This window comes from Anguilla anguilla, chromosome 1 (assembly GCF_013347855.1).
Source record: "Anguilla anguilla isolate fAngAng1 chromosome 1, fAngAng1.pri, whole genome shotgun sequence".
NCBI lineage: Eukaryota > Metazoa > Chordata > Actinopteri > Anguilliformes > Anguillidae > Anguilla > Anguilla anguilla.
Window position 1 is genome coordinate 40,761,653 of NC_049201.1, and position 18,040 is coordinate 40,779,692.

Below are 18,040 nucleotides of genomic sequence, written 5' to 3' on the forward strand. Positions count from 1 at the left end.
GGATATTTGGTTTAGGCTACATTACAACATAGGCAAATCTAGCCAGTTCCAAGGGACCTGAAATTATGCTCAGTCAATAGTACAGCAAACAACCAGAGGAGGAAAAACCTGTTTATTATATTGCACTGATGGAATCGGCTACATCTTCTGTTGTTATCAAATTGACCAATTTAATGAAAAGCACAATAATAATAATAATAACAATAATAACAATAATAATAATAATAATAATAATAAAGTATCAGTTCAGTCATTGCAGTTCAGTGTCATCATTAGTGTATATTTTATGTCCATTTTCATGTAAAGCTTCAAATTATATTAATTATATATTAAAACATTCAGAAACATTTAATGAAGAAACCCCACAAGCTGTAGTATGCTCTCAAACAGCCAGCAGTGCTGTTTTCATATGGAAACCACTGCTGTGAGGAAAAACACAACACATCTCGTCATGATACAGAGGGGCACAGACTATACAGCCAGGCTGCTGAGGGGGGAGTGGATGTGTGCAGGTTTTCATTCCAGCCAGTCCCTCAGGATCATCAGTCTTAGCCACTGCAGCTGAAAACAGTTTTCTCACAACTGATGTTAACTAAATGCAGGTTTGGTCCATAACAATTCGTTTCATTTTTCAACTGTAGCAGGTAATTAACTTCACTAGCCAAGTGTCCGCACTTGCACTCTGTCACTCCAGTGCCCTAATAATATGACTGGCAAATATTTTGTATATACATTGTAAAAGTGTTACCTGAGTTTTTCTTTACATCATATCAGCCACTTGCTGCTCACACTGAGCAGAGTCATCATTAACCAATCATAACTTCTCTGCAATAATGGTGTTGGCCAGTTTTGGGGAAATGATGCTTCATAAAATGATAAATGCTCTCAGTACTTCATAACTGCATTACCAACTGAATCCCTCACTAGTCATACACTCAAGTGGCTGGACTCAAACACTCATTAATGAAGGAATGAGTTAAAATGCTTTGTATTGCGTCTGAAGAGCCTACTACTGGCGTTGGTAGCTGGAAACCTGTTTGATAGTGTCCCTCGTTAACATGGGTTTCAGGGCCCTCTCGTTTAAACATACTGTACAGATCATTTGACCTGCTTGAAATCCTGAAAGCCAACAGCATTATTAAGGTAAGCAGCAGTGGATCCCAGCTTCTGGACTCACTCCGATTTGACCAGCTTGTAGTGACGCTTGATCCTGGCGTATGGCCCGATGCTGTCGTCAAAAACAAAGTCCCACAGCACGCGCACCCAAGATGTATGCTGCGGCAGGAAGTCGTAATACTCTGCTGCCATTTTCTTTACCTGTCGCAAAACACAGTGCTCGTTCAGAAACCGTTGTGTTGCTGCTCAATACATTGGCAATAGCTGGTGCCCAAGAAATTTTATACAAGCCCATGGCTCGCTTTATGAGTGAATACATTTTCTTTGATGTACCCCTTACTAAATGTTGCCGCACAAATTTTAAAATTATGAATTTCTCAATCATAACAAAACATTAGCTTTATTACTGAGAATGTCTGTTGAAAAATGATTAGATAAAAACAGTATTCTAGAACCCAGTTATTGCCAGATTCCAATAACCAGTTTCCATATAGACTTTTCCAAATTCCAATTACGTACTCCAATATAATATATTCCCTCCCAATCTTTAAATTTATTTGTATATCAACATTTGAACATGGTTGAATAATAAGCAACGGATAAACATGTTCTCCACAAGAAAAGTTTGTGTTGGGTGGAGCTCCCGGTGTTTCTGTGCAACTGGAGTAAATTAATTGCGGCAGTATAAAGCTGTCAACAAATGATCATTGTGCAAACATTTGCATTTTGAGAGCTTATGTGTACAAGATGCTCTTAAATACTTGATGGGGAAGTAATCACTGAAACACCTTGATGAGGACCATTTTTAACCATAGAAAACCATGTTCTCTTGGAAACAGACAACAAAATAAGCATCAACTTCAATACCTGTGTTGATGTGTTCAGGTGTAATTGTGTTCAAGGGAAAGGTGAATATTTGTCTTTTACAGATAGGAAATGTATTACGCATTTATTTGCTTTCTCTCTATTCACATTTGGAGGGGAAAATACCATGTAACTGTATTAGTTGGCATAGCACTCACATGAATGTATGACCAGAGAATGCATGACCTATAAATCTGTGCAAATCATCAATGACTCATTGTTCTGTCACCTTTTTATACAGTACATGCCAAGAATATGAATTACCTCCAAGTGAAAATTTGAAAATGGAAAATTTGAACTTAAAAATATATCAGTGGTAGAGATGTATGGATATATTCTGTATAGACATATTAGGGAAAAGTTTAACGATGGCCAAATGAGAATAGATGACCCATTCAAAGACCACTCTTGCAGTGGACATAAACCTGCTGCCTTAAATCAAGCAGCAGCATTAGCAGGATTTCAGAGAAACTATAGAATGTGATGAGTGGATAATCTTTACATCAGGATTACAGTCCTGCTAAGTATGTGTCTGCATCTGTGCTCATAGAATCTGCATCTGCATTCATAGAAATGGGGATAGGTCTGGATAGGGTGACCACAGATCACCATATGCAGATGCCCTTTGACCACATTAGGGCAGAACTTACAAGTGGTAGTCTGCTGCCAGGGATGCTTGGGAAGTCGTGGTGCTCCATGTGGTAACCAACATTGAAAGTGATTAAGTTGAGGGGGCCGTAGTAGGAGTAGGTCTCGTGGCCCTTCAGGAACATGTAGTGTTCGGCGATGAAGTGGCCAGAAATGGGGTGCAGACCCATGCAGAGGATGGAGCCAGAGATCAGGTACAGCACAGGCTTCAGCCCCCACAGGTAGTAAATCAGAATGTCTGCCACAAGCTGCACCATGGCATTGAGCGCCTCCAGTCGGGACACAGGCTTGGGATTGACTACCAGGGGGCGGAGAGCATAAAAAAAGGGCTGCAAGAACAGCCAGACCACTTTGCGCAAAGGGGTACAGAAAAACCAGCCCTCCAGGTCAGTGGGCACATCCACATCCAGCCCATCCCCCCCCAGGTAACGGTGGTGATCGATGTGGTACTTTTTGAAGGAAGCAGAGTAGGGCAGTCCAATGGGCAGGTTGGCAAACATGGCGAACCAGCGGTTCCAGCGAGCCTGCTTATTGCCAAACGCCACATTGTGTGAGATGTCATGGATGGCCAGGGTCAGTGAGTGGTTGATGCAGCCACCAAATGCGTAGGCCCAGAATAAGACCCACTTCCAGGAGAGGTCATGCACCAGATAGCAGGCCAGAAGCTGGGTCAGCACCATGCCAGATACCACCCACTTCAGTTGAGGGTCTGGTCCCATCAAAGACTTGATCTCTGGATACTTTGCTGGAGAAAGAGATCCACAGAATTTTCCTTAATTGTATAAAGGGACACCCTCAAGGCAGTGGCAACCATGCTGTGTGTGAACAAGTGATATCACTAAAGTAAAAAAATAGTCATTAATTTAAATAGCTACAAATAATTCATATTTAAAATAATTTAAAATGTTAAGCACTTCGTACCACTATTATTAACCACTTCATTTTTTCCCAACAGTGAGTATTCAATTTATAATTGTGGGGTTCAACAGGGTCCATTTTAGGGCCAATCTTGTTTTCTATTTATTGACCTTTGCCATATTTTCCATAACTGTGATATGCCTATCTCTTTTTACTTTAACACCAATAACATACAGCTTTATCTATCTACAAAACTTTCCGTAGCTAAATAGGGGTAAGTAAGAAGTTAACTAAGCAAATCCATCCTAATCTGAGTTCCATTACCAGTAATGTGAAACCTGCCTCCAGGAACTGATTTTTGAGCTACACGCTAAAAACTAAGTCCAAATACTGCCAATACGTAAATAAACCTAAATTGAATGGGTTTTTTTTTTGTGATACTGCAAAGATGATGCTTTTATTTCATCCTGACTTGAGAGCTGTTATTTACACTGAAAAATTATCTACATCTTAAGTTGAACAGAGCAAGCACAGAGATTTTTTTTTTTAACTGTGCAGGGAGAATTCACAGAGCACCATAATAGGAGGGGAGCAATGTGTATTCTCAATGGAGCAGGAGTTCACACAAAGATTTTATAGGGGCATGTCCTGTTGCATAAGCATGCATTTTACATATATGCCCTTTGGAAAGGAATTTATTGGTTATATTCAAACAGCAGCTACTAGCATTTTATTCATGAGTTTATGATTACACGCTCATCTTGTGGCTTACGTAACATTTCTATTGGCTAGTTTAAAGTTTTTTTTTAATTTGTACTTTTTAAATGATGATCAAAGGGTGTCTGTAGCTATGCTAAACAGAACAACAAAACACACTGGCTATGAGACAAAGCTGATTCTAGGCTTGCAGCCAGCTTCAGCATACTCCATTAACATAAGTCCAGTTTGTCTTGTTGTACCCCTCCTGCATTCATCTTTATCGAAGATGCAATATTTCAACTTTTTCCATCAAAAAAGGGAGCACTGTTAATTTTAGCTAATCTTAATCAATGAATTGTGTTCTGCAACCCAGCTCAGGATGGGTAATGATGCAATTATAACTGAAATTGCTTATGATCACTTGGACTGTAATCAATAAATGGCATTCTCTCCACTCATGTAACTAACACCTACTGGATAATTTTGCAGGCCAAGACTTTGATATTGAAAGATTGTGACTATGACATAAAAAATGCCTGTGAAAAACATCTAGCAGTAACCTATCAATTACGTAAACTCCAGCATAGTTTCCTGCTGAGGAGTCATATCACCTTCTGCCTTTTTAATTGGCTGGGGTATTGTTCTGTCATCAGCTGTTTTCTAGCTGGTGTTCAAATCTGTTACCAAGGGAATTCCCCAGCAACCACCGCATATCAACAAAAGGCAACATGACAACATGGAAAACTAATGGAGCAAATAAACTCATATATACTTCATGAAAGGGGTCCCCCCATACTATTTAACTAAATCAAACCATGCACTGAATGTGTGCAAATGACTGGAGATGAGTCCTATGTACAGTATCTGCAACTCAGTCAACAAAAACTGATAACTCTAGAGCACTGAATATCCTTTTCAAAATGAGCATTCCCCTGCAGCACTATAAAAATGTTACATATATTTCACAGATTACTTGTGTGAGGTAACTACCTGTATCACCCCTAGTTCAACCTTATGGTTTCACAACTAGGAGTGATTTTTTTAAAACTTTATCTCATCACATACTAGTTAATTCACACCAACAGAGAGTGGAAATTATGATTGTGTAAATATGACAATAATTAACAGGCCAGCTCACAAACCACAAGTTACAAAGTACAAAGCCCATTGGTTCTCTCAATGTTGGAGTCAAGAGAAGAAATAGCCTAAACCAAATTAGAAAAAACAGAAGCTGACGAGCCCTTTATCAAGTTATCAACAATTCCTCAGTAAATTTTGATCATATGGGTGAGTCAACATGAATTGGCATATTATGCGTGAAGATGATTATCCTGAATATTGACATGTATACAGTGAGGTTTTTTCTTCACCCCCATCTAAAAATGCAAATGTGCCATGAAATATTCTTACACATTATTTGCATGATGCCCTACATACAGATGCCCTCTGTCAGCAAGCACAGCTAACCCTGACACAAAATAACAAGTGCTCAGACAATGCAATTTGTCTCATTTGGACAAAAAAAGGCAAAATGTCCCTGTACCTTTGTCTGAAGTGATTTATATTGGTGCATACGTGCTGAAAAACATTTCAAAACATATTAAAGACAAGACATGAAAAGCACTTGCACAGATCATGTTGAAATGCCAAAAGTCAAAGTATTGTTTTATTCCTCTCATCCCAATTGCCAGTGGCCACATAGATGCACAAAAATAAAAATGTTCTGGGAAAAAAGAAAGATTTAATTTGGATTTTAAATGTTGGCTGGAGTCTAATTTAATGACAAGTACTAAACATGGCTGTCAGGAATTATATTATTCTGTTGCTAGGGTGCTGCAGTGCCCACTATTTACCATGGAAGTTGATGCTTGATATTTGATTAAAAGCATTTGCTTTGTAGGTTTATAGTTGGATTTACGGGGTCAAAATATAAGACTAACAAAGACTAAACTGGTATTTCTGAGTAGATTAAAATAGAGAAACTGCACATTTTAATAGAAAAAAATACGGCATACTCCTATTAACCTCTGTGTAAAATCAAACTAATAAATGGATTGGGAAACAATTTATTGGCCAATAAAGGGACGTGTTGCTAACATGAACCTGCCAGCCATCCTAACCACAGAATATACTATCTAGGCTGGAATTAAACCTACTGGATGATTCATCACATGAACAATCTTAAGTTTCGAATTGAATATTTACACTACAATGTCACAGCCTTCATTAAAACCAATAATGCTATTGTTAGCATGAACATTGACATTTTGCTGGATTTTACAAACATTAAACAAGCCATCTCAATGTTGCTATGGGTCCAGAGATATCTGCCGTAAAAGCATGTGCAGTTAAAGTGGATATGCTCAGACACCTGTTTGAAAACAATGTTCTCCTAATGCCACAGTGCAAGAACATTACCTGCCCCCAGGTATATGTTAGCTGGAAGTAAATGCCATGGTTACCATCCAACTTCCCTGATAGCCATAGAGGTTAATCAGTAAGCAAAGATCTGAACACACCCTGTCAAGTTCCTCTGTGAAATTCCACTCCAGTTCAAACGCAAACACCACAGTGCTGTTGATAAGTACACTGCTCAAAAAGAAATCTAAACCATACCAACATGACCTGTAGTCTGTATTTAGCAGATTGGTTAGCAGATTAAATCATATTTAATTTAACAATCCCTCTTTGCTGGAAGCGCTGTGCTTAAATATATCTTTACGACTAGTCTTCATATTAACTAAGGTGATGTCACTCGGTATCATTCAGACAAAATGCAATGTAGGACAATTTGTGTAGCTTCTCTACTACCTGCCTAATTTGCTAGTAGTTGGGTGGCTGTTTCCGAAGAATAATTACAAGAAATAACAGATATAGGTATGTGGTACATCTGTGAAAAAAATATGTTCTCATTAGAAATATGTCTAATGTAACATCACCTGTAGAATAAGAGCCATACTAGACAGCTTAGCTTTGTATTGCAAATGTTAGAAAAAAAACTAGAATTTTCTAGACGGGAATAATGAATATACACTTCTGCCATGATCTGATGTCAGCAAGTTCTTTCATATTTAACAAAATTTTATAAATAATGAATATGTTCTGGACTTCATGGTATAGTACTCAGTGCATGGTCATAATACAGTAGACACAACACTGTTTACTGTATAGATTCAAAAACACAAATGCAAATTTATATTTCTCTTTCATAGGACCCCAGCCTCATCATGAATCCAAAAGAATAACTATCTGGCAGCTGTTTGCTTGTCTGTCTATACTTATGTCTATATGTTTGTTTTCTTAATGAAAAACCTCTAAATTTATATAAAATTAATCAACGTGTGACTGTCACGGTATCCTTTGCATGAATGTTTACCACTGAGGGTATGTGTCCTGTTACTAAGCACACCCATTGGCTTTGTCTGTTGCACCTGCCATTGTGCAGCTATTATCCCCTCTCTCTATGTCACAGCCAGGGAAAAAAACTACTGTTTGTGTGGCATCAGCTTACATGTAAGAGTGGACTATTGGGCCCATGTGTGCTACAACACATAGTAATGATCTATCCAGAGGAGTGGATCTGCCTTTGGGTCTGGACTTGTCTTAAAATGGGAAAGAGAAAAAGAAACATGCCCTTGCATTTTTGACAGGCCTTCATAAACACTCCCATGAAGGACTGAATTTCCATTCCCAGCTCTGTCCTCATCCAAGCTTACTCACAATGGTCTGCCAGTCTGAACTAAGTAGCCAACAATTCATTACGGTTCCAGTTTCTTTGTAACACAAAGGTGAAGTAACCAAAGCTGATTTGTATACATGCCTCTGTGAATTCCTGCTAAGAAGGGTGAGTCACAAATGACTGATATGCGAAACACAAAAAGGAGGTGCTTACTTCAGCCCCTGTCCCCACCACTCTCCCATCTTCCGCACTCCCACCCAGTTCAGATCCTAAAGTGCTTGTAATTATAAATATTAAAGGCATCTGGAAAAAATAAAAACACGATACTCAAAAATAATGGATATAATCTAGAAATTGTCAATAAAAATCAATAAATATTAAATTGTTCAGCATATGGTCCTTGATCAGCCATTTACCAAGTAGAATACAGAGTACAGCTGATTCGAACATATTTAGCAAATGGGCCATGTTTTGAATATGTTGCCATAGCGAACATTTCTTTCTTTCACACCTTTATTTCCTCACCTCCCACAGCACAGTGTTCAAGGGCCATTGACTGGAACAATATTCTCAAAGGCCCCTGAGGCCCATACCCACAGTAAAACAAGCTTGCGTAATTAAAACTCGACTTGTCATTTCCCCAAGAGAACTTTCCACAGGGAACAGAGCCCTCTCCCCACCCCCACAATTTGCTTTCTATTTCCTATTCATGAGCTCTACATAAAACGCAAATATGAGACTCCCCGTGGAACATCGGAACAATGGAGCTGATACAGTTATGCCTCACTGATACGTGACACTCGTAGCCTATTACTTCACGCTCCTAAGACTCTGTTTCCCTTTAAAATGACTAAACACAAAAATATTTTGAACACTTAACCTTCAAGTTTGCATGGCTGGTAAAGTCAAACCCACAACATGAGGTCATACTAAAATTGACCTGCGTTGATGATGCCACTTTATAACTCAATGACGTTTCAGATGGACTGCGTAAAAGTATGGAGCCTAATAGGCCTAGATCGTGAGGATGTTTAACTATAGGCGGTAAAAATCACCCAGGTGAAACGCGTTTCTGAAATCTTTACAGACCTAATAGACTTATCTTTACCGTGTAATCATTAACACGCTTTTACACATGCCTATTTATGTTGATTATAGTATTTTCCGTGTACCAAAGTTATCCATAGATCAACTTCTTCCAATAAATCGCCACACTAATTTGTTGAATGCAAAGCCTACAGTAACTTATCCATCTAACCCATGGAATTAAAGTGCCTCCGACAATTGTGTTTATGTATGTAAGCTAAAAGACACCCGCCTTCATTTTTATAAAAATCCTTATAAACTGTAGCCTAACACATGTCATTGGAAGTTAATTTCGTTTGAGACTAGTGTAGCCCATAGTCAGTCTATGGTGTTTTCCATAAGTGTCAGAAAGTAGGGAGCCTAGCATTAGCCTACTGCTCATGTGTAAGCAACATGTGCTGACAGTGATGTATACTCGTTGTACAGCAGGTGTATCAGCATCGACAGAATAAAAAACAGCGTTACAGCCTAAATTGCGATTTAAACAAATTACCAAATAGCTTAATTTAGAGTGGGTGCGAATTGTGATTTATTCGCATTGATAACATTATTGTACAAGACCATAAACACGATACACAACTCATGAATTATAATCATTTTGATACACGCTTTTTAGGATATATCTTAAAGTAATCAAGACCTACTTAAATTCCGATTAACCTTAAATAAATTGAATTCACACATTTCGTTAAACCATGTGTTAAAATTTGGACTGGATAGTGATTCTTGGATTTCGACACATAGAACCAAATATGCAACATAAGTACAAGGAAAGCTAGTTTCAATATCATAGATATAGCCTACCTAATATTTCTTTTCTTCTTGAGGTGTGCGGTTGGTCATTGTAAACCCATTCAAAGTCCCCCCTTCCACCTTCAATCCCCATATTGATCCCTCGGTCGTACCCTGCAGCGAGAAATGTGCTTCTGCACGCAGCAATCCCGGGACACTCCCTCCAAGACGTGAAGGTGTCAGGTGTGACCAAGCACCTGACTCCTCCTCATGTAGAAAGGAAGCCCAACGCCTGTAGTGGATTCAAGACGAAAAACGATTGACTATTTACATTTAGCCTACATTCACTCCAAATGGTATGCAACGTTCTGCAACGATCTTCAGGTTTTTTTTAAGGCTAACCAGTGTGACGTTTATATATACATAAAACTACGTATTAAGTGAAATGTTTGCATTTGCTGAAAGCCTCAAAACACGGGAAATTAAATTGATCCGCCCAACGCACACATGAACCATGCTCTCCATCAAGGTGCATCAGCACAGATCTACTACGGCCCAATATATGTCGACTGTATTTCAGACAACATGTACTCACCCCACACCTTGAAGGAGGGCAGGCTGATTTGCGTTAGGGCTGATCAATTTCATTTCGTGTGAGCAAATGCAAACATTTCCCTTAAAACATTAATTTCTTCAGTTTTTGCACCGGGAGGTTTCAATACTTGGTATTATTATACATGTAACCTTCACTGGAAATTATTACTATATGAAATTCAAAACATCATCCTAAAACAAGTAATAGATTGTATGGCAGTGTATCAAATGTATAAATCATGTTTTCTGTAACACTACACTACATATACATGAGTATAGCACCATATGTTGGAGAAATATCCCTGCCAAACATACTGTGCCTATAAGCCCACGTTCAATACCATGACAATGCCGTGGCACAGTCACCATTTAACACCCCCCAACCCACCACTTTACCACATTACTTTCCACAAGTGATCAACCACATGTAATAAACTTTGAATTGCTAATTTACAAAGAAGTACTTTACAGACCAAATGTAGAAGAATTTCCCATTAATAAAAAAAAAACCTAATTCACATTTGTAATGTTTGTTCTTCACAAAGATATGGTCCCACATTACATAAAACATAAAGGAAAACTCAGTGACTCAAACCGTAACAGTTAGGTATACATATGCATTCCAGAAATAAATATTTTGAGATGTCATCTGTCAAACCTGATAAAAACTCTGGATAATCTACAGGGTCCAGTAGTAACAGAAGCAATATTCTTCGATATTACTTAGCTAACTGTTCTCGTGATAAGCATGCAATTAGTTTAGCCAAAATATCAAAAATGCATGTACAACATATATGTAACAATATTAGTTAAATCTGGACATCTAAGTCTAGCTAGGCACGTGAGTTGCCATGAAGATTGTAGCTACTAAAAACATAACATTAGTCACCCCAGCTGTAATTAGTTGTCTAGCTAAAGGATAGCAAAGACAATACAGCACCTAACATCAATAGAACTCGCTAGCCATATGGATCCTGGACATTATGATATTGCCTGTGACAAGGTATGCAGTGCTAGTACTAATTATAATACCATTGAGCTTAATGAGTGAGGTTGCTGCCTGTCTGGCAAGAGTCTAGTCAAATAAGGCCCCAGGCCATGATGGTCTGAGGGGGAGGGTGCTTATGGGCTGTATTTTCCAAATTAAGCCTGTTTTTACTAAATTATTTCAGTATCTGCTTGATGAACATGTTGTACCATAGTCATGGAAATTGCACACAATTATCCATGTACGTAAAAAGGCTGGGGCTTCCTTGTTAAATGATTATGTAATCTATAAAACGGTTGCCCTTGATGGGTTTGGAGTTTTTCTCCTCTGGAAGTAGTTACACCATACGGTATCAGGCAACACTAACGGCATAGGTTGTTTATGTACAAAACAGAAGTCATTCAGGAACAAATATATAGGCCCTCACAGATAGGATGGACATGCATACCCATTCAAGGCCCCAGAGGGTATTTAAACCAGGCTAGAAGACGAGTGCGGGGTGCATTGTAGTACTGCAAACTTGTGTTGTGTTTCAGTGATCTTCCCACTGGCCAGTGTGACTACAATAAACATTACTTTCTTCAATAAAATGTTTGTTGTCTTGGTGAGTTCCAGCATCATCCTGACTTTGACTCCACAGAAAGAAGCTGAGTCCTAACACCCTGACCTGCATTTTGAGCAAATGCATGGAGAGGGTCATAGTTAGCCATCTGACAGCAGCTATAGGCAACAGTCTTGACCCACTCTAGTTTGCTCATAAATGTGGCTGGGGCACTGGAGATACCTGTTGACCTGCTACCTGTTCATTAGTCAATACAATCACTAAACATCTACAGCTGTCTAAAGGGTATGCCAAAGTTTTTTTTTAGATTTGTGTGTAATTTGCCTCTGGCTATGTGTGGGCACCATAAAGGCTCTGCTGAACATAATGCTGTTTGAGTTGGAGCTGGGAAATGCTTGTGCTGGATCTATCTGCTACCTACATGCTTGTCATCCCTATGATTGGGTGGAAAGGCCAGGATGCACAACTTACAGTACCCCAATAATAATGACACCAGGAAGGACATGAAGTTCTATGCCTGCTTTGCGACCCAGTTGATAAGCCAGCTGATGATGGTGGTCTGGTATGGGGTCTCTGAAGTACAGCTCAAGCTGTTGGACAGTAATTGACTATCTACACATGTAATGCTGGTTTAAACTCTGTTCCTCCAGGGTCAGTGTGGACTTATTGGCTCCCTCTATTCTCTCCCTTTCCTCTTGGGAGATAGACTGCTGGTCCATGCAGTGCTTTCTTTTTTGTTTCATTGAGGCATTGCTGTAACATGTGTTTTTGAGTGCTAGTGCCAGATGGCAGCACAATTGCAATGTCAAAAGGACTGACTTCAAAACGTTTCCAGTTGGTAAACATCCATAGCAGTAAAAGATGCTCATTGCTCATTAGTCATTTTTAAGGCTGAAGTTGCGAAGCAGTCATGGCAAAGTTGGTGAAAATCATGGAAAACTGAAAAAAGCAGAAGAAATCATGGAGTTAAAAAACATTTATTTATGAAATTAATTAATAGCTCTCATGCACAGCAGTGTGAAATGTTTGTCATAACATGCGCAACCAACTATTGCAACAGTAACAAGTGCTTGACATTTCAAAAAATCAATGGGCAGTAATCAGATCAGACCTGGGTCAAATATGCATTTGTTTTGGATTCCAATACTTTTCTACGTTTTACTGATCTTGTCTGGTGTATTGGAACCAATGAAATACTCCCAAAAAGAACAAACCCGCCTTCTGGTCATATTGGCAGGCTCAATTACACCAGGCAAGATCAATAGAGCACAGAAAAGTATTTGAATCCAAAACAAATACATATTTGGCCCAGGTCTGAACCAGATGCAAGGAACAAATAGCCTATGAGTAAAATACATTGATAAGCTGGGCTGGTGCATTTAATTGCTTAATTCAGTCCATCTTGGAAAGAAAAAGCATGCTGTTAACAGAACATTGTTAGAAACACAGCATGCTCAAATTTCATTACTAAAATAAGTTACCATGTATCCGTTTTTATTTCTCTGAAGTTTGTTTTGCTACAACATTGTTGTAGTACAATATTGGCAGTTGTATTATACATTGGTAGCTTTGATCTTTGATGGAGCACCTTGTCACAGACTATGTTACCGTAATGTGGGAAGGAGCATTAATATTGTTGACAGGTCAGGAGCCATCAAACATCTGATTGAAACATCTGACAAGGAAGGGAATCTTGGTTTCAGCACAGCGTACATTGCACACTCTGTTTCTCCCAGCATTTGCAATATTGTTAAAATATGTATGCCTATACAAATAGACTATGTAGGCTATGTTAAGGTTGACAGTTATCACCCAAAACTGCAGAAAAATCACAGAAAGCACTTAAAATGGAGGAAATTACCGACCTAGCAGAACTAGCAAAAAAATAATGGTGAAAGTCAAGGAACTGTGATACTCACAAAATCTAACAAAATATGGTCTGATTTTGTAAATTATAAAATGTACCTTTTTACAGTTCAGCCATAGTCTTCCATTGTGGCACTGAGATACAATTTTACATCATAGACAGCAACTTCACAATGAACAATGTGAGCTTGAGGTAAAGTATACACAGAAATGACTGCATAGCCTATTCTCTTTCAAGAGAAAGTTAACATGCTGTATTGCTCAAATCAGGTCTAGCAGCTGTATATTTAGACTAAAGATTTGATTTCAGATTTGTAAAAATAATGACCAGTTGTTAAGTTTGAGTGAGTTTGCATGAGTTTTTCTGTTATTACTCAAAGTGACACATTTAAACAAAACCTTATTCAATAACTAGCAAGGCTTCACTCGCATTTATATAACTTCACGTCTTAATTCAAAACTCATTCAAGATCACAACAACCAATGGAATGAATCATATGCGTGTCACAATGAATAATGCTGATATTCAGCATAATTGAATGTGCATGTGTGTAGACCTGTTCACTTAAGAAGAGCTGAAGGTAGAGAGGCTATGTCCGGTACTTCACTTGGCTTGCTGGAAACATTTTTAAAATGGTGACTGAGGGTGGATTTGTATCTCAAAATGTATTTCCTGAGTGAAGTTGGCTAGAATGGAGCAAAATGAAAGATAGGGATACAGCTAGTCTTAGCAGGATGAACAACCTAGCACAGTCCCTGCTATGCACAATTTTAATTGAAAATGTCACTTTTTTCAAAGTTACCACCAAGGTTGAAGTTTTGTCTTCTCAGATAGCAGGATGCATTACATAATCAATGTACATTTAAACTAATGATACAAGCATCCTAATAAGAGAAACAGGTCTCATCCACTTGAGTGGACATATCACTACAAGGAAAACAGGTTTCATCCACTTGAGTGGACATATCACTAGAAGGGAAACAGGTCTCATCCATCTGGGTGGTGTTGTCACTGCAAGGGAAGCAGCCATTCTCCACTTGAGTGGTAGTATCCTTAAAGAAACATGTCCCAACCACCTGAGCAGTAGTGTCACTGGAAGGGAAACAGTTGTTGTCCACTTGGGTGGCAATGTTGCTTGAGACAAAAAAGGTGTCATCCACCTGAGTAGTAGTGTCATTATAGGAGACACAGATATCATCCAATTGAGTGGTAGTATCGGGGAAACAGGTGCTGTTAGGAGTGACAGCATCATTGAACAGCACCAGGGTCTTATCTGGTCTTTCTCTGACAGTCAGGTGATTGAAAACAGCATCTGGAATACAATAAACAGAAAATGTAACCTTGTTATATATGCTAGTTTGGCACTGTGGTTGGGAGTTATATTGGCATAGTGCCACTGTAAGTAGGGGTTATATTATGTTAGGTTATTAATGTAGATATTTATTATTATTAAAGCAACACACAAACATCCCAGATTTTTTTAAAACATACACTACATGGCCAAAAGTATTGGACATCCCTTCTAATTTATGGATTTGGCTACTTCAGCCACATAAAATAAGGCATACTGCCATGCAATCTACATAGACAAACATTGGCAGTAGAATGGGTCGCACTGAAGAGCTCAGTGACTTTCAACATGGCACTGTCATAGGATGCCACCTTTCCAACAAGTAAGTTTGTAAAATTTCTGCCGTGCTATAGCTGCCCTGGTCAACTGTAAGTGCTGTTACTAGAAATGGAAATGTCTAAGAGCAACAACAGCACAGCCGCGAAGCGGTAAGCCACACAAGCTCATAGAACAGGACTGCTGAGTGCTGAAGTATGTAGCACATAAAAAACGTCTGTCCTCGGTTGCAACACTCACTACCAAGTTCCAGACTGCCTCCAGGAAGCAACGTCAGTACAAGAACAGTTCATCGGAACTTCATGAAACGGGTTTCCATGACCAAGCAGCCGCACACAAGCCTAAGGTCACCATGCGCAATGCAAGTGTTGGCTGGAGTGGTGTCATGCACACCGGCATTGGACATTTGGAGTGATTAATCATGCTTCACTATCTGGCAGTCTGAAGGACACACCTGGGTTTGCTTATGTTATTGATCAATCTCAGCAAAAGCACGTTTGTAACGTACAAAAATGGTAAGTTAATCATGCAGTTGTTTAAACCCAACTTAAAACCCAGGGCTTTTTGTAAGAATCCTCCCTCTCTTAAACCCAATTATCTCCAAAGCAGCGTACAGTACTAACATGGTTTAAAGCTTGAAATAAAGAGCACATGTGTACAAAAATGAGCCAATGTGGGCCTGGGTATCACCAAAACCTCTCCAAATGGCACCAAACCTCTCTGTATTGAGAAACAGGGTGTATCTTTTTCCTTCAGAAGCCAATTCTATCCAGGGTGGTGCCCTCTGGAACCCTACAAAATAAATATTCTTTATTTACCTGCCAAATATGCATAGTGCCAACCAATGGTGGTAAGTAACAAAGTACTTGTACTTTGTTACTGTACTTAAATAGGATAATGGCGACTTTGCACTTCTGCTGAGTATACACAATAGTAGCAACTTTCACTTTCTACTCCACTGCATCGACAAAGAAATTATGTACTTTTTACTCAAATACATTTCTATTGATAACTGTCGTTACTTGTTACATTTCATACGGTTGGTCGTCAGCTGGATTTTCTCTGGATTGGCTTCTGTAACATGGTGAAAAGTCAGTAACCAGAGACTTTGAAATGGCAGAAGAGGAGATGGCTACCTGAGAACAACGATGAACCCACCATTTCCAGTGCCAGTGCACTGATGACCATCCATGGCCTCATTTAAAAGAAATGTTTACCTTAAAATGACTCAAACAGGAGAAATAAACCCAGGGAAATAAATGGCATCAAATTTTAGGAATTACATCAAGGTAATTTAACTAACGTTGGTGACAGCAACTATTTCTTCAACCCAAGATGGAACTAAGCTAGCTAGCTAGCTAGTTAATGTTTGCTTGCTGTTATTAGCCAAGCACTGCTGCTATCTGTAACCACAGAAATATTTTTGAATGGATATTCCCTTGGGATTTGCTACAAAACTTTAAGCTAATTGGAATTAAAGTTAAGTCTAGTAATTCCCTTTAACGTACAGCACATTCATTGATGACCATGAATTTTTTAAAATTTTCAGTAGCACAGACATTACCTAGCTAAAGGTTGTGATGACACCAGGTAATCTCAACTAACATTAGCAAGCTAACATTAGGTTAAGATTACGTTTGCATGGACCCAATACAGGAATGAAACATAATGTTGCCACAACTCGTTTTACCTTGTTGGTGGGCACATGAAGAGTGAATGTGCAGTCAGTGGCTTGTGTCGGACACGCATATGACAGTCATTCCAATTCATTTAGCTATGATTAGTTTGTCTTGTTAAATTATTTATCATTGCATTTAGATCATTTCCTTTTTTGAAATAATACAAAAACACAAGAAAACCTTTTATTTGTTATACTTACATTTACAATACATTTGTATTGGTGTATTTGTTTCTCACATGCAGCTATAGAGAGCAGAGCCCGAGGCATTACCTACTACAGTATGTGAAGGCACTTATTTTTCATCTAAGTGTAAACAAGGAAGGCACTAGAGAATTCAAACGTGCCTGCCCCTTTTTTTCAGCTGGCAATGTGGCACCTTACGTCTTTAGACTATACAGAGGTATTAGAGATGTTGTATAAAATGGTCGTTTTGTTTTATTGCAGAATGTTTTTTTCAAACCGTACTTTTGAAAACTTGAGTACATTAAAACCCAGATACTTGGAGACTTGACTCAAGTATTTTATTTAAATAGGTGACTTTCTCTTCTACTGGAGTAATTATTTAATGGTTGGATCTTTATTTTAACTCAAGTATGATATTTGAGTACTTTTACCACCACTGCCAACTGTAAAGTTTGGTGGGTGAGTAATAATGGTCTCTTTACTGTTTTTCATGCTTTGGGCAAGGCCCCTTAGTTCCAGGGAAGGGAAATCTTATTTCTACAGCATAGCAAACAAAGACATTCTAGAGAAGTGTGTGTTTTAAACTTTGTGGAAACACTAATGCTCTAGTGGCTGAATGGAAGTGAATCCCCACAGCCATCTTCCAAAATCTAGTGGAAAGCCTTGTTCAACAAGCACTTATGGGTGTGTTTGAGTGTCCTACATGCATTCAGCCAAGTAGTGTAGCATTGTAGAATTTGTACAATAGACAAAAACAAATATGGTTCTCAAACTCATGAATCTAATCTTTGGAAAAGCTATAAAAAAAACATCATCGTACCCATATTAAAATAAAAATAGATGCAGTTCCGTGAAA

General features: G+C 38.6%; 1 protein-coding gene across 2 annotated transcripts; it reads right to left on the reverse strand.

Moving 5' to 3' along the window:
- Positions 1–90: 90 nt before the first annotated feature.
- On the reverse strand, positions 91–9,919 carry degs2 (delta(4)-desaturase, sphingolipid 2). 2 transcript variants are annotated; one of them, XM_035435445.1, is made up of 3 exons: positions 9,755–9,919; positions 2,631–3,373; positions 91–1,317 (listed from the first exon to the last, which is right to left on the reverse strand). In XM_035435445.1, the coding sequence occupies exons 1-3, from the start codon at positions 9,834–9,836 to the stop codon at positions 1,174–1,176; spliced, it is 969 nt and encodes a 322-aa protein (XP_035291336.1). In that variant the 5' UTR covers positions 9,837–9,919; the 3' UTR covers positions 91–1,173. The 2 variants fall into 2 exon arrangements, with proteins under 2 accessions (XP_035291336.1, XP_035291337.1); XM_035435446.1 differs by lacking the exon at positions 9,755–9,919 and adding an exon at positions 8,078–8,099.
- Positions 9,920–18,040: the final 8,121 nt, after the last annotated feature.